Source organism: Diceros bicornis, chromosome 35 (assembly GCF_020826845.1).
Source record: "Diceros bicornis minor isolate mBicDic1 chromosome 35, mDicBic1.mat.cur, whole genome shotgun sequence".
In the NCBI taxonomy this organism is placed as follows: domain Eukaryota; kingdom Metazoa; phylum Chordata; class Mammalia; order Perissodactyla; family Rhinocerotidae; genus Diceros; species Diceros bicornis.
The window spans coordinates 24,926,645-24,949,148 of NC_080774.1; the positions used below are offsets into that span (position 1 = coordinate 24,926,645).

Genomic DNA, 22,504 nt, shown 5'->3' on the forward strand with positions numbered 1-22,504 from the left:
GCACGCACCAACGCACCACTTGTCTGGCCATGCTGAGGCGGCGTCCCACATACAGCAACTAGAAGGATGTGCAACTATGACATACAACTATCTACTGGGGCTTTGGGGAGACAAAGGGAAAAAAAGGAGGAGGATTGGCAATAGATGTTAGCTCAGGGCCGGTCTTCCTCGGCAAAAAGAGGAGGATTGGCATGGATGTTAGCTCAGGGCTGATCTTCCTCACCAAAAAAAAAAAAGTGTTGAGTAGAAGTGATGAGCTGGTAATACTTTTTCCCAGTCTTAGGGGGAAAACAAAAGCACTCAGTAATTCATCATTGAATATGTTAGTTTTTCATAGATACCCTTTGTTAGATTGAGAACGTTCCCTTCTATTCTTAGTTTATCGAGAGTTTTTATTATGAATGGTGGTTAAATGTTGCCAAATACTTTTTCTGCATTTATTGAAATGACCATGTGGTTTTCCTGATTTTCAAATATTAAATCAACTTTGTAATCCTGAGATAAATTCCACTTGGTCGTGATATATTATCCTTTTTACGTATTATTGATTTTGGTATGTTAATGTTTTGTTAAACTTTTTTTACATATACTTTCATGAGGGATATTGGTCTGTAGTTTTCTTGTAATGTTTTGTCTTTATTTTCTGAAAAACTTTGTAAGATTGGTATTATTTCGCTAAATTTTTGATAGAATTTTATAGTGAAATTGTTTGGGCCTAGAGTTTTCTTTATGGAAAGGTTTTTGATTACAGATTTAATTTTGTAAATAGATATATAGCTGGTGAGAGTTTCTTTTCATGTCAGTTTTGGTAGACTCTGTTTTTCAAGGAATTTTTCATTCTACCCAAGGTGTCAAATATATTGACATAAAGCTGTTTATAAAAGTGCCTTATTATTCTTTTAATGTCTGTAAAATCTGTAATGATACCACCTCTTTCATTCCTGATTTTCGTAATTTGTGTTTTTTCTTCATCAGTCTTCTAGGAATTTATCAGTTTTTTAAAAATGCCAAGTTTTGCTTTGCTAATTTTCTTATCGTTTATTTTTCTTTGATTGATTTTAGCTCTTTATTTTGTTCTTCTTTCTATTTACTTCGGATTTAATTTGCCTTCCCTTTTTTACCTTCTTAAGGTGGAAGCACAGATCATCTTTTTTTGGTTAGATTATTGATTTTAAATCTTTTTTTTCCCTCATATAAGCATTTTAGCTATAAGGTTTCCCTCTGCTTTAGCTTTACCCCACAAATTCTGTTATGTTGTATTTTTACTTTCATTCAATTAAAAGTATATTCTAATTTCCCTTGTGACTTCTTCCTTGACCTGTGGTTTATTTAGAAACGTATTGTTTAATATCCAAATATTTAGGAATTTTCTTGATACATTATTGTTGTTAATTTCTAATCTAATTCCATTGTGGCTAGAGAACATACTTTGTATAACTTCAATTTTTGATGTGCACTCCCATATTTTATGGCCCAGCATTTGTGGTCTATTTTGGTGAACATTCCATGTGCACTTTAAAAGAATGTTTATACTACAGTTGTTGGGTGTAGTGTTCTATAAATATCTATTAGGTCAAGTTGGTTGATAGTCGTCTTCAAATTTTCTGTATCCTTAACAGATTTTTTGTTTGTCTATTTGTTCTATCACTTAGTAGAGAGGAGTCTTAAAAATTTCAAACTATGATTGTGGATTTATCTGTTTCTCCTGGTAATACCATCAGTTTTGCTTCATGTGTTTGGAAGCTCTGTTATTTGTTCCATGTACAATTAGGATTGTTATGTCTTCCTCATGAATTTCCCCCTTTATCATTTTGAAATGAACCGTTTTATTTTTGGTAATATTTATTTTCTCAGTCTACTTTGATTTGTATTAATATATCCTCACTAGCTTTTTTATATTTACTGTTTGTGTGGTTTACCTTTCGCATTCTTTTACTTTAAATTTATCTATGTCTTCAAATTTAATAAATCATTTAATAAATACAGTAACTTTTGTATTTTGTTTTAATTGTAGTTCTAGGAATTACAGTATTCATCATTAACCTTATTCCAGTTCTATTTAGAATTACTGCTGTATACTTTGTGTTAAATGTAAGAACATAAAAACAGTAAAATTCCTTTCCTCTCCATCCTTGATGGTGTTTGTTGTCATATATTTTATGTCTACAATATATATATTTTACCCAATACAATGTTATTATTTTTGCTTTAAACAATTAGAATTCTTTTTAAAAAACTAAGAGAAGAAAAAAATGATCTTTTATATTTACCCACATATTTTCCATATCCATTGTTCTTTGTTTCTTCCTGTAGATTTGAGTTTTCAGCCGTAACATTTCCTGTAGTGTTTTTAGAGTACAGGTCAGCTGGAGATGAATTATCTCAGCTTTTCTTTATGGTTATTTCACTATCACTCTCATTTTTAAAGGACCTTTTCCCGGATACAGAACAATGAGTTGGTTTTTCCACCCCTCTACACCCAGGTGTTTTTAAGATATTATTCCATTATCTTCTGGTCTCCATTATTTCTTTTTTCTTTTTCTATGAGGAAGATTAGCCCTGAGCTAACACCTGATGCCAGTCCTCCCCACCCCAACTTTTTTTTTTCGCCAAGGAAGATTGGCCCTGGGCTAACATCCGTGCCCATCTTCCTCTACTTTATACGGGACGCCACCACAGCATGGCTTGACAAGCGGTGCGTCGGTGCGCGCCCAGGATCTGAACCTGTGAGCCCCCGGCTGCCGCAGCAGAGCACATGCACTTAACCACTATGCCGCCAGCCCAGGCCTCCATTGTTTCTGGTGTAAAGTCACCCATCATTTCTATTGTTCTTCCCCTAAATGTGATCTGTTCCTCTTCCTTTGCTTTTAAGGTGCTTTTATAGATCTTTGGTTTTCAGCTGTTAGAGTGTTGTGTATTTAGGTGTAGTTGTCTTGTGATTATCCTGCTTGGGATTAGCCGACCTTCTTGAATCTGAGGTGGCTTCCCCTACCCCAGCCAAATTTGGGAAATCTTTTATTATTATTTATTCAAATAATTTGTCTGCCTCATATCCTCCCTTCTCTCCTTCTGAGACTCAAATTACACTATGTTAGATCACTTAATGTTGTTCCATCGGTCACTGAGGCTCTGTTCAGTTTTTTTCTATGCTTTTTCTCTCTGTTTTCAGATTGGATACTTTCTATTGATCTGTCCTCAAGTTCAGTGATCTTTCTTCTACAGTTTCTAATTTGTAGCGCATCCCAGTGACTTTTCTACTTCACATATTGTACTTTTCAGTTCTAGGATTTTCATTTGGTTCTTTTTTTTTTTAATTGTGGTAAAACTTACCATTTTAGCCGTTTTGTGTGTGTGTGTGTGTGTGTGTGTGTGTGTGTGTGTGTGTGAGGAAGGTCAGCCCTGAGCTAACATCCATGCCAATCCTCCTCTTTTTTTGCTGAGGAAGACCGGCCCTGAGCTAACATCTATTGCCAATCCTCCGCCTTTTTTTTTTCCCTTTGTCTCCCCAAAACCCCAGTAGATAGTTGTATGTCATAGTTGCGCATCCTTCTAGTTGCTGTATGTGGGACACGGCCTCAGCATGGCCGGACAAGTGGTGCATGGGTGCACGCCCGGGATCCAAACCTGGGCGGCCAGTAGCAGAGCACATGCACTTAACCGCTAAGCCATGGGGCCAGCCCTTTAGCTGTTTTTAAATACACAATTCAGTGGCATTAAGTACATTCACAATATTATTCAATCATCACCACTTATCCATTTCCAGAACTTTTTCATCATCCCGAACAGAAACTCTGTACCCATTAAACAATAACTTCCCATTCCCATTTACCCCAGCCCCTGGTAACCTCTAATCTACTTTCTGTCTCTGAATTTGCTTATACTAGGTACCTCACATAAATAGAATCATATACCTTTTGTCCTTTTGTGTCTGGCTTATTTCACTTAGCATAATGTTTTCAAGGTTTTTCTGTGTTGTAGTATATATAACAATTTCATTCCTTTTTATGGCTTAATAACATTATATTTGTATAAATATACCATAATTTGTTTATCCATCCCTATGTTGATGGACATTTGGGTTGTTTCCACCTTTTGGCTGTTGTGAACAGTGTTGCTGTGAACATTGGTGTACATGCATCTGTTTGAATCCCTGCTTTTACTTCTTTTGGTTACATACCTAGGAATGGATTTACTGGATCATATGGTAATTCTATGTTTAACGTTTTGAGGAACTACCAACCCACTTCATGCTTTTTTTGTAGTTTTTATTTCTCTGTCAGAATTCCCTGTCTGGTGATTAATTTTGTTCATCTTTTCATTTAAGTACTCAAACTTATTTATAATAGCTATTTTTAAGTACTTGCTGATTCCAACATTTGGGTCATTGTTTCTGTTGACAGCTTTTTTCCTTTAAAGGTGTTGCATTTTGTTCTGGCCAGCAGTGGTTCCTGTTTGTTCTGGTGGTTCCTGTTGATACGGTCAAGTGTGGTTTTATTTTTTCTTTGTGTGAGTCTTTTGATTTTGTCTTCAGTGTTAGGGCATGGCTCTTACTCCTAAGACTTAGCCTTCCTGAGTTCTGAGGTGCTTAGCAAGGTCTCTGCTCTAACTGGGCTGGCTGACTCTCCTTCTCCCAGCCCTGTCCAACCTCTAGTGTCTGTTCAGCTCTTAGCCCTGCAGCGGCTACTCGCTGCTAAGCCTCATGGAATCTGCCTGTGAGGCAGGCAGACTCATCAGAGGACCTGGAGCAGCCTCACATAGACTTCTGGGTATCGCCTTGTGGAGTGTGCTGGGTGTCTGTGAGCATGCTGGTAGGGTGGGGTGAGGTCTCCACCTGCCTAGGCTTAGGAAGGCCACACGTGTCCACACAGTCCTTCCCACAGTCTTGAACTCCACTCTGCCTCAGCTCAGTGAGACTGTCGTGCTCTGCTTGGACTCCCTTCCCTGGCCCCAGTGTCCAGAAAGTGCTCCCAGGCAGAAAGCCTGGGTGGCCGAGGGGCTTACCTGGCGTGTTTCCCATCTCTCAAGGATCACAGTCTGCACTGCCTGTTGTCCAGGGCCTGGAAACAGTTGCGTCACGTATTTTACCCCATGGCTTTGCGGACACGCAGCCCCTAATGGCTGTTGACCAGTTGTCCCAGCACTGCTTTGGCAGCCTTTGATGTCATCATGGTGAGCAGGTAGCCCTAGGCAGAGGTAACAGAGCAGTGGTACCCAAACCTCTGTCCATGTCGACCTCGCCTGGAACGCTTGTTTTAAGTACTGTTTCCTGGGACCCAGCTCAGATGTAGTCAGCACTGGGGGCCTGGCATCTGTTTTTAACTGCTTCCGCCAAGGATCTGTATAGCAGCAGCCCAGCTGGTCAGCACGGACCGATAAGGCTTTCACGAATGATCGTTGAGCACTGTTGGTAATTCCACGTGGAACTGATGAAGAACCAGGGTCTCAAAGTCTGAGTCTTGTATACTCTGTGAGTGCGGGGCTGACACCAGAAATTACGTGGAAACTGTTGGGTCATTTGTGGTTTTTTGAGCTATGGTTGTCTGCTTTCCTTTGCCTTCTCCCCATCTAAGCTTATTTGCCTCTTAATGGCACAGTATGAGTGGAAGAATCCAATTATTTAGAACTTCTCGTTCTTTTGTAGTTGTTTTGTTTTATTTTAAGTACTTTAGTATTCTTCATTTGGGTTTTTCTTAGGGAGACGTTAGAGAAGCAAGTGTTTGCTATTTGGTGGCAGAAGATGTTTCAGCATCGAGAACACCGCTTAGCAGAGAGAATGGTAAGTGGCTGTCCCTAAGGAGATACCCAGGATGGGCAGGACCTGTTTCAAGCCTTTGCACTCACTGCCTCCCCTCCTCAGGACATTGCTCGGAACCCAGACCCACACTGAAGGGCGTCCTGCCTGTGACCAGGACTCATGAGGCAGGGGCAGGGTCTGGGGCATCTGTTTCCTTTGCCAGTGGAGTTACAGATGGCTTCTGGGCCAGGGCAGCTCCTGAACATCCATTTCTCTTGTTGTGACCTGTAGATTATTCCCTGGCTTGTGTACCCTCTCCTACATTCCATTCTCTCCCTCCTGTCCTGCCGCAGGCCATCCTTCATGCAGAGCGGCAGCTTCTGCGAAGGTCCTGGTCCACGTGGCACCAGCAGGTGGCATCACGTTGCCAGGAACGGCAGTGGCGAGCTGTGGCCTGTGTCCACCACCGCCGTGGGCAGCTCAGGAAGGCTTTCTGTGTCTGGAGGGAGAGTGCCTGGGGGCTCAGAACAGAGTGAGTGGCTGCTTCTGCCTCAGAAGCTCTTTCCATTTCAGGCCATCTTTGACCATAGTAGCAGTGCTGTCAGCTCTGAGTACTTGTCCGGAGGGTCATGTTAGACTAGACTCTGGTTTTAAGTTCCAGAAATTCAACCTGAAACAGTCTAAGCAAAACCAGGGCTGTAGTGACAGGATCCTGGGGTACGCAGTATCAGGAACTTGACCGGGGACAGACATGCTCTGTGGATCTGAGGTCCTGTCCATTGGCTACATCCTGCTTGCTGACTGGGGGCTATTCAGAGTGTCCATGGCCGGCGAAGAGACTGACGGGCCTGTTTCAGGATAGCTGACCCCCCAGGACCAGCAGCTGTGGCCAGGGGGCAGGTCGTGGCAGTTTCTACCACACCATGTGGTTGGGCAGGGCAGACAGCCGACATGTCCACTGTGGACATTGTCCTGCTTTGGTACCTTTCCATATCCACTTTGTGCTCTGAGGATCTCCCCACCTCTCAAACACTAGCCATGTTTAACCTCCTTCTCAGTTTCCTGCACAGGAATACGCTTCAGTGGTACTTGAAGCCCCGTGAGGTTGTCTGCAAAACTTTGGTTATATTTTGCACTTTTCTGGGGGGGAGAAGTGCACATATAAGCTTTGGCAGCTCTTCAGAGAGGATCTTATTCCCCCCAAATTTAAGAACCACTCAGCAGGGGCCAGGGACTGCGAAGGGGCGTCCATCGAGAGGACCCTGGCTGGGTCTGGGCTGTAGCACTGAGCTCTGACTGTCTCCCCACAGGAGGATGGGCAGGGTGCTGGCTGCAGAATTCCGCTCGGCACGGCTCCTGTGCTGGGCCTGGAGCAGGTGGAGGGAGGTAAGGCTCTGGCGCAGGCCCCACCGCGTGCAGCTTGTGGACAGGTGGACCTATGTGTCAGTGTGATTCAGAGGGACATATGGGCTCCTCCACGGTCCCTCGGAAACCACCTGCCTCAGCGTAGGGAAGAAGCCGGGCGCAGATGAAGTGTTACCCTGGTTTCGTGAGATGAGTGGTTCAGAATTCCCTATTCTTTAGGTGCTAGGCTGTTCTTATCTGAACTCACTGAATCTACAGTTCCTGGTCTCTGCATTTACAGGCATCCTGCTCAGGGCAAAGGATGTTTAAACTAACCCTGCTTGAGCATTTACCCCGTCAGGCACTTGCCCCATTTGATCCTCACAAAACCCCTAAGACATGCATATAGATGAGGAGCTGGAGCTCCTGGTTTAAGTACCTCACCCGAGCTCACCCAAACCCAGTGTAAAATGGAGCAAAGCTGAGTCCGCCCCCCCACCGGTCCCTCAGCCCTCAGTGCCCCTCTCTTCTCTGTCTGCAGTGCCTGGCCCTGCGGGGTGCTGAGCGGCAGAAGCTGACGCGAGCCGACCTGCATCACCAGCACGCCTTACTGCACAGGGCGCTGCAGAGCTGGGGGGTAGGAGCTGCTGCTTTCTTCCAAATCTCTCCTTGCGTTGCGGTGGGGGCAAATTCTGGAGACTTTGCTTCCCTTTGTTGTTCTTCCTGCCCCTCTCAAAACAGAGTAATTGCACAAGCCTCACATAGAGCAAGTGCCCTGGACAGAGGTCTTACAGCCTCGGGGCTTAGTTCTCCCATCCTTGCTCTGCAGGGTAAAAACAAGTGCTGGCTGGGGTGCCAGCCTTACCGTCACAGTGGCCCCTGGTCCAGGAGCCCAGTGGTTTGACTTACTAGGTGAGGGCCTGCCAAGACAGTCCTCTCCCTGTTGTCTGGGTGGTCTCCTGGCCCGGGGATTCAGGGCTCCTGGCTTCTCCCCACGCACTGTGGTGAGTCCCCTGGGCATTGCAGCCCCTGTTGGGAAGGCACCTCTGAGGCCTGCCTGGGAACAGGGAGAGGTGTGGGCCCAGGGCTGGCTGCCAGTCCTCATGGTCTCCTGCAGACGTATCAGAGCCGGGTGCGGAGCGTCCTACAAGAGGTGGCAGCCAGGGAGAGCCAGCACAAGAGGCAGCTGCTGAGGTGAGTCTCCTGGCATCCCCCGGGCCCTGCCTGAGGATCGGGGGACTAACTCAGACCCAGGCAGGTTGGGGGATCCTGACCAGGGCCTGGCAGAGGACGGGCCTGGCTGCCCCATGCTGCTCATAGCAGGGCCTTGCCTTTTCCACAGCAAGCACTCTATTCACTGGTTCACCTTGTATGTCTTGAAGCCCTACTTGTGCGGAGTGGGGCCTCTGGGAAACAGCTCTCACCTGGATGTCTGCGAGATTCCCTCTTGTCTTGCTCCTCTGAGCACTTTTCCCTCCCCGCTTCAGACCTGCAAGATTCAGCTCCTCGAGGCACCATTTCATTTCTTCTCCTGCTCCAGAAGCAGTGACTCCCTCTGCCTCTCAGTTCCCAGTCAGTCGCCTCCCCACTTGGCTCTCCAGGCCTTTCACTGACTCTCCAGAGTCATCTGTCAGCCTCTAGGACCATCTGCATCTCTCTCGCCCTTGGAGGTCACTTCTGCTGCCTTGGCTCCAGCTCCCTCATGAGCCCGTCCTCCTGCTCCTGCTAAGCCAAGCTGTAAACTCACTCCTTCACAGCAGGCCTCCCTCATTCTGCTCTTTCTTTTCCTTCTTCTGTATTTGTTCAGCATGCACTATTCCAGGCTGCCTGTGGGCGGTGGGCCTTGTGGACTTTAAACACCTTTGTCCCTTCTTCAGGGTCCCATAAGTGCCCGTCCAGCTCCTGAGACAGAGAGGAATAAGAAACAGGGACTCCCTTAACTAACTGGGCAGCAGCACAGGTGCTGAGGTTCCGATGCCTTCCTCCAGCTTCCCTCTCTCTCTGCACCTCTCTTTTCATGGCATGAACCACCTGGTGTCGTCACTGCCTGGTTACAGCTCTTGTTCCCCATAGCACATAAATGCGTGAGGATGTGGTGTTGGTCTTGTTCACCGCGGTGTCCCTAGCGCTACCCCCATGGCTGGCACAGAGCAGGTACTCAGCAGCCGTGTGTTGAGTGTCTGCGTCAACATAAACATGGCTGTCAGTGAAACAAATAGTCTTGGGCATAGGGAGTCCTTGATTCAGGGGTGGGCTGAAGAACCAGGAATGATTCACAGAAACCTCACACTGTCTCTCCACATTGCTGTCACTCCCTCTTCCCGGCCTGTGCCCCTGCAGGGGTGTGTTACATCGCTGGAGAGAGAACACCGTGGCCCGTGTGGATGAAGCAAAGAAAACCTCTCGAGCAAGTGCTCACTACAGAAGGACTGTGTGTTCCAAGGTGAGGCATGGGGAGGCCAGCTGGTCAGCCAGGGGGGTTTTGGACTGTGTTCCTCTGAGGAGGTGGCGTGGGGGCTGGCAACAGAGAATTGAACTGAACGAGGAACCTAGAAGATGGGATAACTCTCCTCCAGCTCACACACGTTCAGCCGTGTGAGCAGTTGGGTTTTATTTATTTATTTATTTTTACTGAATTATGAACCAGTTCTATTAACACAAAAACACAGCATGTGGTTGAGTGAACTAGTTCTTATCAGAAACAGTATTTTCTACACATGTGGAAGTTTTCACTGGGACAAACCATGTAAGTCACTGCACCTCCATCTCCTCATCTCATTCCTGCTCATTGGCCTTGTAGTTTTCGTGGCCACAGAGGCTTTCTAGAAAACAGAGTGTCCTGGGAATGTGAGGGGTTGGTCATCGTCAGTAGGAAGTAGCCCCAAAATGCTACACGGTGGGGCCTGGTCCCACATGATGAGGGAAGGAGGAAGTGGCAGGATGTGGCTGTGGGAAGAAGACATGTTACAAGAAAGAGGGAGTTCACATGGAAATTAAATGACAGAGGTGGTCCCTGGACTCGGGACGTTTTAGAAGGCAATTTTTTGGGAGCCCTGAGCAACAACAGTTCACCTGCTAGAAGGCTGGGCGGGGGACCTGGTCCTGACAACCTTGAAGCCTCCCGTGGATGAGGGATGATTACGTATGGTCAAGGCCCGGTTTGTTCTCAGAAAAGCTCCGAGGCCTGCGTTTATGTCCCCTGCCCTGAAAGGGGGGTCAGGACTCTGCTTGGCTTCAGGGCTCAGAAGGGAGGAGGCCTTTTTGGAGGGAACGGAGCTCGTGACTGTTTGGGGAGCAGGCACCAGGCGTCCCCTGACTGCTCAACTTCTTTTTAAAGTGTTCTGTTAGTGTGATGTCATGTGCGCCTCACATATGAAAGAGTGTATAATAATGTATAGGTTCCATTTAACAAATAATAACAGAGTGAAAGTCTGTATAACAACCTTACTTTTTTATGGCATGGTATGACGTTTAACTCCTTCTGGTAGAAGAGTCCCGTCACCTGAGATACTGGGCTTCCTGTGAGGGGACTGGGGTCTCCTGTTGCCTGTGGTCTGCATGGATGGTGGGCTCTTCTTGGATTCTGTGTGAGTGTCATACGACCCCCACGTGGCCTCATTCCACGAGAAGCTGCCAGCAGAGCTGGGGTGTCCCCTGGAAGCTGGGACGTGCAGTGATCACCTCTCTGTTCCTCATCTGCCCCTTAGGTCCTGGTCCAGTGGCGGGAGGCCGTGTCAGTGCAAATATACTACCGACAGCGGGAGGACTGTGCTGTCAGGAAGGCCCAAAAGGTGCTCGATAGGGGTAAGCGGAGGAGAGGACTGCGGAGGACACAGAACTGTCTTGGTGTTCCGTTTGCTTCCCTTAATCCTTGTTTCCTTCTCATGTGTATTAGTTACCTGTCTCTGAGGTTACAAAGCACCACAGACTGGAAAGTTTCAAACCACAGAAAATTGTTCTCTCAGAGTTCTGGAGGCCAAGTCCAAAATCTAGGTGTCAGCAGAGCGCTGCTCCCTCCAAAGCCTCCAAGGGGAGAATCCCTCCTGGCCTCTTCCAGCTTCTGGTGGCTCCCAGCAGTCCTGGGTGTTCCTTGGCTTGTAGACACATCACTCCAGCCTCTGCCTCCGTCGTCGTGTGGCTGTCCTCCCTGTGTGTCCATGTCTCTTTTTATAGGGACACCAGTCATACTGGATTAAGGGCCCACCCTACTCCAGTATGATGTCAGTTAATTACGCCGCACTGACCCTCTTACCGAATCACATCAATTCTGAGGTTCCAGGATGGACATGATTTTGGGAGAGGGTAACTCTTCCATCCAGTACATCGTAGCATTCTGTTCCCGACTGATTGCCAACCCCTTTATGTTAAAATGAAAGGCCAAGGCTTGAGCTCTACAGAGAGGTAAAGAAATGAAGTTGGAACCGAGGTGTTCACAGTGGTTGGGGTGGGGTGTTTTTTTTTTTGTGAGAAAGATCAGCCCTGAGCTAACATCCATGCTAATTCTCCTCTTTTTGCTGAGGAAGACTGGCTCTGAGCTAACATCTACTGCCAATCCTCCTCCTTTACCCCGCCTCCAAAGCCCCAGTAGATAGTTGTACGTCATAGTTGCACATCCCTGTAGTTGCTGTATGTGGGACGCGGCCTTAGCATGGCCTGAGAAGCAGTGCGTCGGTGCGCGCCCGGGATTAAACCCCGGCCGCCAGTAGCGGAGCGCGCGCACTTAACCGCTAAGCCACGGGGCCGGCCCGGGGTGGGGTGGGAAAAGTCCTTCCAGTGGCTGTTGCTCGGCAGGTCAGCCCCATCCTGTTAGGGTCCTGCTTCCTTGCATAGTTGGCCCTTGTAAGTTTAGGGAGCAGGGCCTCACTCCCCTGGCCTCAGGTAGTCTCACGAGCTCCTGTACAAACAGCCTGTGAAGATGGTCCAGACGGGAGCCTCTGCTCAAGAGACTCAAGGAAACAGACACCCAGGGTCCTGCAGTGGGGGAACCCGACACGCTGAGGGGACAGCTTGTAGTTAGAATAAATGAAAATACAAATGGAGATGAAAATAAATGGAAATGGTTTAAATCGGACAGTAGAGAAGACAGATCAAGTTGATAAGTTGGCTTGATAAGTTTGTGCCAGGATGGAAATTAATCAGCTTTGGTTTGGTTCTGGCTGCAGTTGTTTGTGTTGATGGACACAGATCCTCTGGACAGAACGCTGGGGTCAACATCCTGCAGCTGCTCCACCCTTAACGTGCTTCTCTGTGTCCTCAAGCTGCCCCCCACCCCAGAAACCAGAGCTGTGTCTGTAGGTCACTCCCAAGAAAGAGGTCGAGGGCTTCAGCCCATCCCTTGGTCCCTGTTTGGACAGAGCTTTGGCACTGGTGCTGCAGAGGCCTTGCCCCTTGGGGTCAGGTGCCCTCTCCTGGCCCAGGTGGCCCCGGTAGGGAGTTAGAGGTGACAGGCACAAGGTACAGCCTGAAGCTGCTGCTCTCAGCAGGACTGTGAGGCAGGCAGCTTTCCTTAGAAGGGGGTGGTGGCACGTGGCAGGCCCTGGGATTGCCGTGTCCATTACGGATGGTACAAAGGACCTAGGAGACCGTGTGACAAGACAGTGTGTTCTCAGCACATGGTAGATGCGCAGTCAATACCTGGAACCATTTCGTGACTTAATTAAGGCTCTGGGTCTCAGGTGCACCGTGGCAGTCTAAGGGTGGGGCCCGGGTGCTGGAGGAGGATGAATGAAGGGCAGGTGGCATAAGACACGTTAAACAGAGTACTTAAGGAGTGCAGGCGGGGGTCATATGCTGGCTGTGTGACCTTGGGCAAGTCCTTTTCTCTGAGCCTCAGTTTCTCTATCTGTAAAGTGGGGATAATAGTACCTGCCTCTTGGGATTGTCATGAGGATCCAGTGAGACTCAAATATACACACTTAAAGCAGTACCCAAGGAGTCTTAGCACTAGTCCTAACGCTTGGCTTCCAGGCTTGTGAATGCTACCTTCCCTGCCCACTCCAGCTGGTTCTGGAGAACTCCCCATCTTGGCAACAGTGCCCTGTATCAACCTTCTTCTATTGTTGCTAAAAGAAAATTCTCTCAGGGCCTAAGAAAAGGAGAAAATCCAAAAGGAAAAATCAGCAGAACAAAGCACTTGCTCCCTCAGGAGAGAATCTGGTGATAGAAACAAAATGCAGGATGTGGCCGGGCAGATACCGTGCCTCCTCCCCAGGCCTGGCTCAGGCTGCTTAGACTTTTCTGAGCCTCAGTTTCCTCCCTGGCAAAACAGGGCTGCCACCTCCACTCCCTCAGACCACGGGTCTTCTCGTTCGTGTGCCTGGCAGCATCTTGCAGGGGGCTCTGTGGGGACCCTGGCACACTTGCTGTCGTTGTGGACAGACTTGTGGCTCTGAGGGGCTCTTGGGGGGCACAATAGTAAACAGCAGACCTGGTTCTGGTCTCCAAGGGGCCCGCAGTTGCTGAAGGTGGCCAGAGCTGTCCTCACAGAGCGGCCGCCGTCCCCATGTGGTGGTTTCACTGAGTGTGGGCCAACACCCCAACTCTATCCCCACACAACCTTCCCCACTCTCTAAACTTTTACTGGTGCATAGTCATTCGTATGAATCCTACAAAAGAGCAAACTCTGACTCTGCTCTGCCTTAGGCTACCTTAGGATCTGGTTTCGGCGCTGGTGGGACCGCGGCCAGAGGGCAGCCCAGCGGAGAGTCCAGCTGGAGAGGGCGGTGCAGCATGACTGCCAGCGGCTGCTGCTGCAGGGCATGGCCGGGTGGAAGGCGCATCATCTGTGCTGCATCAGGAAGAGGGTGAGGCAGGCGGCAGCTCCCCAGGTTGAGTGGTGGGGCTGTCCAGGCCAGGAGGTGTCCTGGGGAGGAAGAGGTCCTTCCTGCAGAACTCACAGCAGCCAGCTTGAGTGCTGGGTGGTTTGGGTCCTGTGGGCACAAGGCTGCAGGAGCCTTCTGGGAAGGCGGGAAGCGGGGAAGCCAGCTTCAGGATCAGGTCTCCCCCAGGTGGAAGATGGTTCAGCAGGGAAACTGGTTCACTCTGAACCATGGCTTGTCAGGGGCGGGGGACCTACAGAGTCATCTAGACACCCCTGCCTGGTGCAGGAGGCCCTTGGCTTCATCCCAAACTCCTCCTGACAATAGGAGGACAGTTCACTTGGGCCTGGAGCCTCTCACCCTGTGGCTGCCCCCAGGTGGTCTGGGTGTGGGGCACCTGACTACAGTCGGTACGCAGCTCCCTGTGTGCGCACTCTCTCCCCAGCTCCTGCACAGGCAGGGCGCCCGACTCCGGGCCCAGACACTCAGCCGGTCCTGCTTCTGCCAGTGGAGACAGCAGGTGGGAGCCATAGAGAAGCCCCTTCTCCCTTCCCCCTCCTTCCACTGCCTCCTGAGCCCACGCCTCTAGTTCAACATTGTTTTTTTTTTTAAAGATTTTATTTATTTATTTATTTTCTCCCCAAAGCCCCAGTGGATAGTTGTATGTCATAGTTGCACAGCCTTCTAGTTGCTGTATGTGGGACGCGGCCTCAGCATGGCCGGAGAAGCGGTGCATCGGTGCGCGCCCAGGATCCGAACCCGGGCCGCCAGCAGCGGAGTGCGAGCACTTAACCGCTAAGCCACGGGGCCGGCCCTAGTTCAACATTTTTAATGTCACTCTTGTCCCAGGGCTCCTCTCAGTCATTTTCCCGGCACTGGCAGCTTCCTTCCACCTGTGCCTGTATGAGGCCAAGTCACTTCAGCCCCTGTTCCTACAGTGTCACATTAAAAAATACATCAGGGTAATATCCAAAAGTTAATATGAAATGCATTTTAAGTCTTTGCCGAGGCCTTGATAAAACACTAGGCGAGATTGCATCATGCTCAGCAGTGTGTCTCTGTCACACACACGTGTCCCTCTCACTCTCTGGATTGTAATGCCAGCTGTCCCCAGCCTTTCTCCCACTTGTTCCCTCCCCCCAGAGCTCTTTGCCTTTGTTCTTTCCAAAAGATTATTCCTTGATCCACCACCTCAGGGCCTGGCAGGGCCTGAGGAGTGGAGATGGGCAGCGCCCAACTAGAGGGGTCTGAGAGTGACCAGGGCCATGTGGTCAGGGTGGCCTCCCTGAAGGTGGTTTCCGTAATCTTGTTTTTCTGGCCTGTAGCTGGTGAACAGGAGGCGGGAGCAGCAGGGCACAGCACGGGCCCTGTGGTTCTGGTCCTTCTCACTACAGGCAAAGGTAATGGGGGCTCCGCATCCCACTGCTCCTGCCTCTCCCAGGAGCAGACTGTGCCTCGGTGGAGGGCAGGGTGAGTGGTGGGCACAGCCCCGGGGGGAGCCTAAGCAGGGAGAACTAGGCCTCACCTCCTCTCCCCGGAGGTGTGGGCTGCATGGCTGGGCTTAGTGCTGGAAAAGAGGAGAAAGAAGGCACGTCTGGAGCGGGCGGTGCAGGCCTACCACCAGCAGCTGCTCCAGGAGGGCGTCACGCACCTCCTGCGGTTCGCAGCTGGCATGAAGGCCTTCCGGCAGCAGCTGCATGCCCAGCAGCAGGTGCAGGTAGGCCCAGGGTCCCCCACCCCTTCTTGTGGGGAGTGGGCAAGCACGGCATGATCTGACCAGAGGCCGGTTGCAGGCAGCCCACAGTCTCCACCGTGCAGTCCATCGCTGTGCCATGCTCTGGAAACAGAAGGTGCTGGGGTGGGGCAGGGAGGCTCAGCCCCCCACATCCACCGTGCCCAGCAGGAGAGTGACATTTGAGGGTCCTCTTCCCAACCGCATCGCTGCTGGGGCTGGGGATGCTGCCCTGGAGACCAAGAGGCCAAGAACTCCTCATGGGCCTCGGGGAGCTCTAGGCAGCCTGACCCTGGCTGCTGGGGACCCCCAACTCCTGGAGCTGTGAGTAGCCCATCTCTTGCTGCTTCTCCTCGCTTCCACCTGGGGCAAAGCTTGGACTGCACAGGAGGGAGGACACTGGGCCCTGAGGGTCACAACTGAGCCGCTCCGACCCCTCTCTCCAGCAGGATCCCGTCCCTCCCATTCTGCTGGGCCCTAACTGGGCCCGCAGCCTCTGTCCCTCCTGGGCGCGGGGGAGAGAACATGTAGTTAGCAAAAGGAATGGGCTGTAGGGCAGCCCCGCCCTCCTGTCTCCAGACCTGCCAGTCTCCCCACTTCTCCCCTTATGGCCGGGAAATACGCTCCCTCTAGGAAACCCCACTTCCCCCCCAACCCTTTTTCTCCCCAAAGCCCCAGTAGATAGTTGTATGTCATAGTTGCACATCCTGCTAGTTGCTGTATGTGGGACGCAGCCTCAGCATGGCCGGACAAGTGGTCTGTCGGTGCGCGCCCAGGATCCAAACCCAGGCTGCCAGTAGTGCAGCGCACGCACTTAACCACTAAGCCACGGGGCCGGCCCCTTGGAAACCCCACTTTTTGTGACCTGGCTCTTGCCCCATCCTCACACACCAGGCTGATGTAGCTGTCAGCTGTCAGAGTGACCAGCACTGCCTGAGCCTGGTGGACAGGTCGCCGGCGGGGAGGGACACCGGCCTAGGTCTCTGTCCTGCTCTGCCTCCCTCACCACCTGACCCTAACAAGGGCCTGACCCTGACAAGCCTGCTGCCCCTGTGACGTGGGACGAGCACCTGCATCGCCTGGGTTGCTTTAGAGGTCAGATGAGATGATGTGGGTGAGGCATCCCCGCGGCCTCAGGCCTGCTTCATTGGAATTTCTAGAAGTTTCATGTGGCTCAGGCCCACCCCAGCTCACCTGCTGACCTTGGGCAAGAGCCTTTCCTTCTCTGGCCTTCAGTCTCCCTATAAGATTGGAGGGGTCAGACTGGATGACCTGTTCCCCAGAGGTCTCAGGCCCCCTGCAGCCCCTGAGCAGCCTGGAGGAACGGGCCCATGTTTCTTCCCAGCAGTGCTGCCCGCTCGGCAAGGAGGCAGCCTCGACGCCCAGACTTCTTGCTGCAGCCTGTGCAGAGCCAGAGGCCCCTGGGTTGTGGCACCCTCACGGGGCAGGGGTAGGTCATGTGGTCCTGGGCCCCTGAGAGAAGGTGGTACCTCCATCTGGGGCCTGTGATTTGGGGCCTTAAGGGGGGTGGCCCCCTCTCCTTCCTCCACCTCAGAAGGGTACCATGGCCTGACCAGCTCCTGTCTTCCCTCTGCTCAGGCTGAAGGTGCTGCGGGAGCGTAGCCTAGGTGTGGCCCAGCCAGCAGGCCCTTCCGTGATGAGGCCCTTCCTGGCAAAGGCCCAGACAGCACTGGTCCCAGGCAGCCCCCTGCCCCAGCCCGGGGCCCTGCCGGGCCTCCCTGACCTGAAGCTGCCCCCTACAGCAAATACAGGCCCGGAGCTGCTGCCCCCTTCCTCCTTCATGCCACGTGGGGCACAAGCACCCTCCAGGGTAAGTCCTCCCTGGGCACCTGGGGTCCTGTTCTTTGGTCTGGCCTTTGGTGCTCTTCCTCACGCACTTGGGACTATAACCACAGCTGTGCTCATTGTTTCTGGAACACTCCTGGCTCAGGAAGATGCAGGGAGGGCACTCATTCATTCACCAATATAGGTGCCGCTGTCCTAGGGACACAGCAGTGAACAGGCTGCTGCTCGTGAGGCTTCTCTCTTAGTGACAGAGACTAAAGAAAACCCCCGAATGCAGACAAATGAAGAGACTGCAGATCATGGAGGGTCGTGCAGGCCCTGGTGAAATATTTGGATCTTAAGAAGAGTAGGAAGTTGTGGAGGGTGTTTGGCTGCTGTGATGCAATGGTCCAGCAGAAGGTGCTGGTGGCCGGGACTCAGGGGGTGGCTGTAAACCTTCAGTGGGAGGCAAAGTAGGCAGGACTTGCTCTGATGGGTTTGATAAGAGAGTGAAGGAAGGAATCCAGGATGGCTCCTGGGTTTCTGGCTTGAATAATTTAGGAAATAATGAGTTCTTTTACTGAAAGAGGGGAAACTGGGGGTGGGGACCCATTTGGGGTGAAGCCTGAAGAGTCTGTCGTAAACTTGTCAGATCAGAGAAAGCAACAAGATTTTGAGTTTGGCCTTCAGGGAAGAGGTCAGGGCTGGAGATCAAAATTGAGAATCTGCAGCACAGGTTGAAGGTAAACCCCTGGGAACCGACGAGGTCCCTCAGGAGGAGAGGGCCCTCGGCTCCTGGGGCATATGACATCAAATTGGAGGAGTCTGGGCAGGGAGCTGTGAGAAAGCACGAGTGCTCAGAATGGAGAAGACAGCAGCAGGGTTGGGCCATCCCAAGGAGCTGGTGTCTGAAGAGAGTGCGACTTAAGCCAGAGTGGTGAGGGAGTAGCGGGTGACAGGAGAGAGTCCATTGTCACCAGAGAACATTGTAACCAGGAAGGAATGGAGGAGGGTTGTAGGTGTGTGGTTGGACAAGGAAAACAATTGTCTCTGACCACTTTTCTCACTGAAGTGCAAGGTCACAGCTGAGTAGGCGGGGGTGAAAGGTCAGTAAGGCTTGAAACAGCTGCTTGGGCAGTGCTGAGCCAGGCCCTGGGGAAGGCGTGGGAACCGACTACAAAGGTGTAAGGTGCTCCCTGGGTTGCTGGTGGGACGTTCTCCAGTGGTGTCAGGTCTTGAAGGAAGAGGCAGGGCCATACTGGGTGAGCCGGCTGCGGCAGATGTGGGGAAGCCCAGCTCCTGAGGCCTTGCCTAACCCAACCCCCACCGACAGTGGGCAGCCTCAGTGCCCCCTCCCCAGCCTTCCTCTTGCCTTCCTTGCTCAGTTTCCATCCTTCCTTTATAGGTGTCAGCACTGCCAACCACCCCTGGGCTTATGCCCCAGGCCTCACCATCCCTGGCCAGTGTCCCCGACCCCCACCTGCTCCTTCCTGGGGACTTCACAGGCACCAGGCGTAGGCCTGGCTCTGAAACTGCAGGTGTGCACCTGAGGCCCGTCAGAGCAGCGAGCACTCGTACCACTCCCAGCACCTGGGGTCCCTCTATTCAGCCTGGGCCGGGCTGGGAGGGTGGTCCAGATCAAGCTTATTCTCCTTTTATCACGGGCCACACCGACCTGGAGGCTGAGCTTGAGGGTATCCAGCAGCAACTGCAGGACTACCAGACCATGAAGCAGAACCTCTGGTAAGACTCAGGCTGCCACTCGTCCCCAGGGACAGTGGGGGGCTCTGTCTCCCCAGAGCTGGCTGCCAGGGTCCTGGGGGTGATGCATCTACGCTATGCCAGCGCCCCGCACACAGGTGGCACTTGTACCTCTCAGTCGTGCTCAGGAAGGCTCTGGTCAGCCTTATCTGTGGGCCAGGGGACGACAAAGCTGAGCAAAACTTTAAACTTGACTGGGTCATGTGGAAGCCAGGCCAGTGGTCTACCCAGTGATTGTGAGTATTGTGACACAGGAAGACAAAGGTGCAGAGAAGACGGGCCTGGGCCCCAGCTGCATAGTCAGCTGTCCAGTCTTGCCTGTGGTCTGGGTCCAGAGCCCACATCTCCCATGCTCAGGCCAGGGACCATCAAGACAAGTAGCAGCCTTGGAGACTGGAGGGAAGTGGGCGGATCCCCCACTGCCAGCTCTGCACAGGGAGCGGAACAGGGAGGGGGTTTCTGCCTGGGCCCCCCTGAGTTGCTGTCTGCGCGCCGGTGGAGGCTGCGAGAGGAACAGGAACAACCCTTCTCCCTCCACCCACATCAGCAGTAGCTGATGTCTGCTTCTCCCCAAGCTGGAGGCTCTGCCAAGGGCCCAGGCAGCAGGCATCTCACTCCCTCAGGTCCTACCAGCGGCAAGCAAGCAGCCTACGCCGGTGGCTGGAGCTGAGCTGGGAGGAGCCCAGGCCTGAGGACCAGGAAGCAGAGCAGCAGGTGCAGGAAGAACTGCAGGAGGTGAGGCCTCAGGCAGCCCCCGGGGACCAGCTCCCAGGCTGTGCTTCCTCTCAGCTCAGCCTGTCCCTCCCTCACCCCCAGGTGGAACTGCAGATCCAGCAGCTGGCCGCTGAGCTCCAGGCCCAGCGCCAGCCCATCAGCACCTGCATCGCCCGCCTCCAGGCCCTGCGGCGGGCTCTGTGCTAGAGTCATCGCCCCAGGGAGACAGGTGCGGGGCTTACGGGAGGCCTCAGCCCACCTCCAGGAACAGAACGCAAAGCTGCGATGAGTTTTATTTTTTTATTTCAAATTGTTGCAATTAAATGAATTACTGTTCAGAAGTCTCCCACTTTTCATACAAAAATACTGTGCTACTGATACAGTTGAAAAAGTTCAAATGGCTTCTCCTGCAGGAGAAATTCACAGCATCCCCAGGAAAGATGAAACCTGTCCCCACCATCAGTGGCTCCCGAAAGACTGCGTACCTGTTACCTGGGGACAGGTTTTCTAGGCACTGACCCCTTCCCCCAAACACTCCAAGGCTCTTCTTCTGCCTCCAACACAAGCCCCTGAATCAATCAATAGCAGCAACTTCCCCGTATTTTATGTCGGTCTGGATACGGGGCGGGGACGCAAGCTCTCCCCTGGCCCCATTCACTTTGGACACCATTCAGGCAGGTGCAGCAATTGTTCTTGCCTCCTACAGAGTGGACTTGCCAGCTCCAGAAGGTCACTCACTGGGGCCTGCAAAGCGCCACACCATTCGTCACCATCCGCAGAAGATGCTGGCGGAGCCAGGGGTGATGTGTTTAGCCACAAGCACAAAGAAGAAAGACCATTTTTCCCAACGAGCAGGGTGGGGCAAATAAATTTGGGACAGAAAGCCGTCGCATTAAAGGCCATATGGCCCTGCTCTGGGGGGCAGTGCTGGCCCACAGTGCCAGAGGCACCTCACCCCATGCAGGGGAGGCAGAGGGAGAAGGCCAAAAAACAGTGATGGAAGGAGCAGCAAGAAGGTATATTTATCACTTAACATCTTAAAATGGAAATCAAGACCAACGGAACGCTCAGCCAGGAGATGTAGGGTCTCCAGTTTATACAGTAGGTTAAAAAGTCTCCCAAAGGGAATCTGAGATCATCCCGGCCTGCACTTTCTTTCTCTTTAGGGTGGGAAGGGACAATGTAGGTCTAGGGCATGATGGGCTCTGACTTCGTCATCTGCACTTCTGGGACAGCAGGGACAGAAGTCACCCACTGTCAGACCCCAGTCCACTCCCCAGGACAGCTGCAGAGATTCCCCTCAGAAAGACCCTCCCATTTCTGTTTGGAAAAGATCCCTCGGCATCCACAGCCAGGAAAGAGGCTCTAGAGGGAGCCCAGAGCCTCCCCGAATCGGATTTTCTGTCCTGCTTTCAGCTTGAAGTTGAAGTCCTTGGGGGCCTCAAAGATGAGCACGATGGTGGAGCCCAGGTTGAACTCGCCCAGGTGCTCGCCTTTGCGCATGGGGATGCCCTCCTTGTTGGCGTGCGTCACGAAGCTGAAGTCGTTGTAGGAGCCCTTGCTGTACCTTGGGCTGTTTGTGTGCAGGTCCTGGGGGAGGCCAGGGGGCAGAGCATGTGGAGTCCTACTCCCTGGAGCTTGAACACACGTTTGCTGCCTGTCCCCAACCCAGCTCAGAAAGGGAGGTGGGGACAGGGACTGAGCCTGTGGTCTGTGTACTAGGCCCCAGAGGAACATGGAGGCATCAGAACTGACTACGTTCTCCAGCACAAATGGTGCTGCAAGACCAGCACCGAGGAGGGCAAGGAACAGTCACAAACTGACACCAAGAAAGGCAGCCCTGTGGGCAGGGTGGGCACTGGCCGCGCCCTCACATGCCTGACCTCCAATCAGCATGCCCCACCCCAAGCTCAATATTCCTCTTTCGTTCCCAGCAGAAGCAAAGGGCCAGGCCGGGGAGGTTAATTCCCTCCCTCTCCAGGTACCTCCCAACAGGGGCAAGTGGCAGCAAATCTGGGTGGGGGGGGGCATGCAGAACAGAAGCTCAGAGCCAAGCCTGGCAGGGGGACATGCCCTCCTAGAATTTATAATCCCAACAGATCTGGCTGCATAGGAGATGCGGTGCGGGGACCCTGAGTGGCCCAGCTCTTGGGCTTCCACAGGGCCTGGGCTCTGCTTACCCGGTCGAAGTAGATGCGGATGGAGCCCACGTTGGTGGCCCCCACGGCTGTGAGTGAGAAGAAGCCATGTTTCCAGTCCCCAGTCAGGACTACTCGCTCATTGTGGCAGAAGAGCTCTTTGATCCAGCGGGCCATGCCAGGGTTCACGGACATCAGGGAGCCTGTTGGGGGCAGGGACACTGCCATACCCCACCCAGCAGGACGACTAGCCTCCCACAGCCGGTGTGTCCACTCTGGGACAGCCCAAGACCCAGTGTTGCCCATCATTCCAAGTGCAGAGCAGGCTGGACCCCGCCCTGCCCCCACTGCCCAGGCCCAGCCAGACCAAAACAGTCAATTCCGGGCCTTGGCCACCCAAATCTAGAGCCTGGATCTGCTGACACCAAGCTGAGGACCAGGGGCCTGCCCCGTGGCGTAGTGGTTAAGTGCGCGCGCT

The 22,504-nt window shown here is 52.1% G+C and overlaps 2 protein-coding genes across 21 annotated transcripts in view; one reads left to right on the forward strand and one right to left on the reverse strand.

The window, feature by feature from the left end:
• SFI1 (SFI1 centrin binding protein) overlaps positions 1–21,028 on the forward strand; it is a 98,272-nt gene extending 77,244 nt beyond the window's left edge. For 11 of the 19 annotated variants that reach the window (XM_058531822.1, XM_058531825.1, XM_058531820.1 and 8 more), the window contains 16 exons: positions 5,695–5,776; positions 6,088–6,266; positions 7,045–7,120; positions 7,620–7,715; positions 8,196–8,272; positions 9,419–9,521; positions 10,786–10,882; positions 13,721–13,881; positions 14,342–14,416; positions 15,222–15,296; positions 15,437–15,613; positions 15,690–15,952; positions 16,974–17,078; positions 17,228–17,459; positions 18,819–19,156; positions 19,798–21,028. In XM_058531822.1, the coding sequence (XP_058387805.1) occupies positions 5,695–5,776; positions 6,088–6,266; positions 7,045–7,120; positions 7,620–7,715; positions 8,196–8,272; positions 9,419–9,521; positions 10,786–10,882; positions 13,721–13,881; positions 14,342–14,416; positions 15,222–15,296; positions 15,437–15,613; positions 15,690–15,952; positions 16,974–17,078; positions 17,228–17,459; positions 18,819–19,156; positions 19,798–20,095 (2,434 nt within the window). In that variant the 3' untranslated portion in view covers positions 20,096–21,028. The remainder of the gene's footprint in view (positions 1–5,694; positions 5,777–6,087; positions 6,267–7,044; positions 7,121–7,619; positions 7,716–8,195; positions 8,273–9,418; positions 9,522–10,785; positions 10,883–13,720; positions 13,882–14,341; positions 14,417–15,221; positions 15,297–15,436; positions 15,614–15,689; positions 15,953–16,973; positions 17,079–17,227; positions 17,460–18,818; positions 19,157–19,797) is intronic. The other 8 variants (XM_058531830.1, XM_058531839.1, XM_058531840.1 and 5 more) reach the window with 6 other exon arrangements.
• A 116-nt stretch (positions 21,029–21,144) lies between these two features.
• The window catches only part of PISD (phosphatidylserine decarboxylase), a 37,559-nt gene continuing 36,199 nt past the window's right edge, over positions 21,145–22,504 (reverse strand). For both annotated transcript variants that reach the window (XM_058531849.1, XM_058531850.1), the window contains 2 exons: positions 22,069–22,229; positions 21,145–21,478 (listed from right to left, as the gene is read on the reverse strand). In XM_058531849.1, coding sequence (XP_058387832.1) covers positions 21,254–21,478; positions 22,069–22,229 — 386 coding nt within the window. In that variant the 3' untranslated portion in view covers positions 21,145–21,253. The remainder of the gene's footprint in view (positions 21,479–22,068; positions 22,230–22,504) is intronic.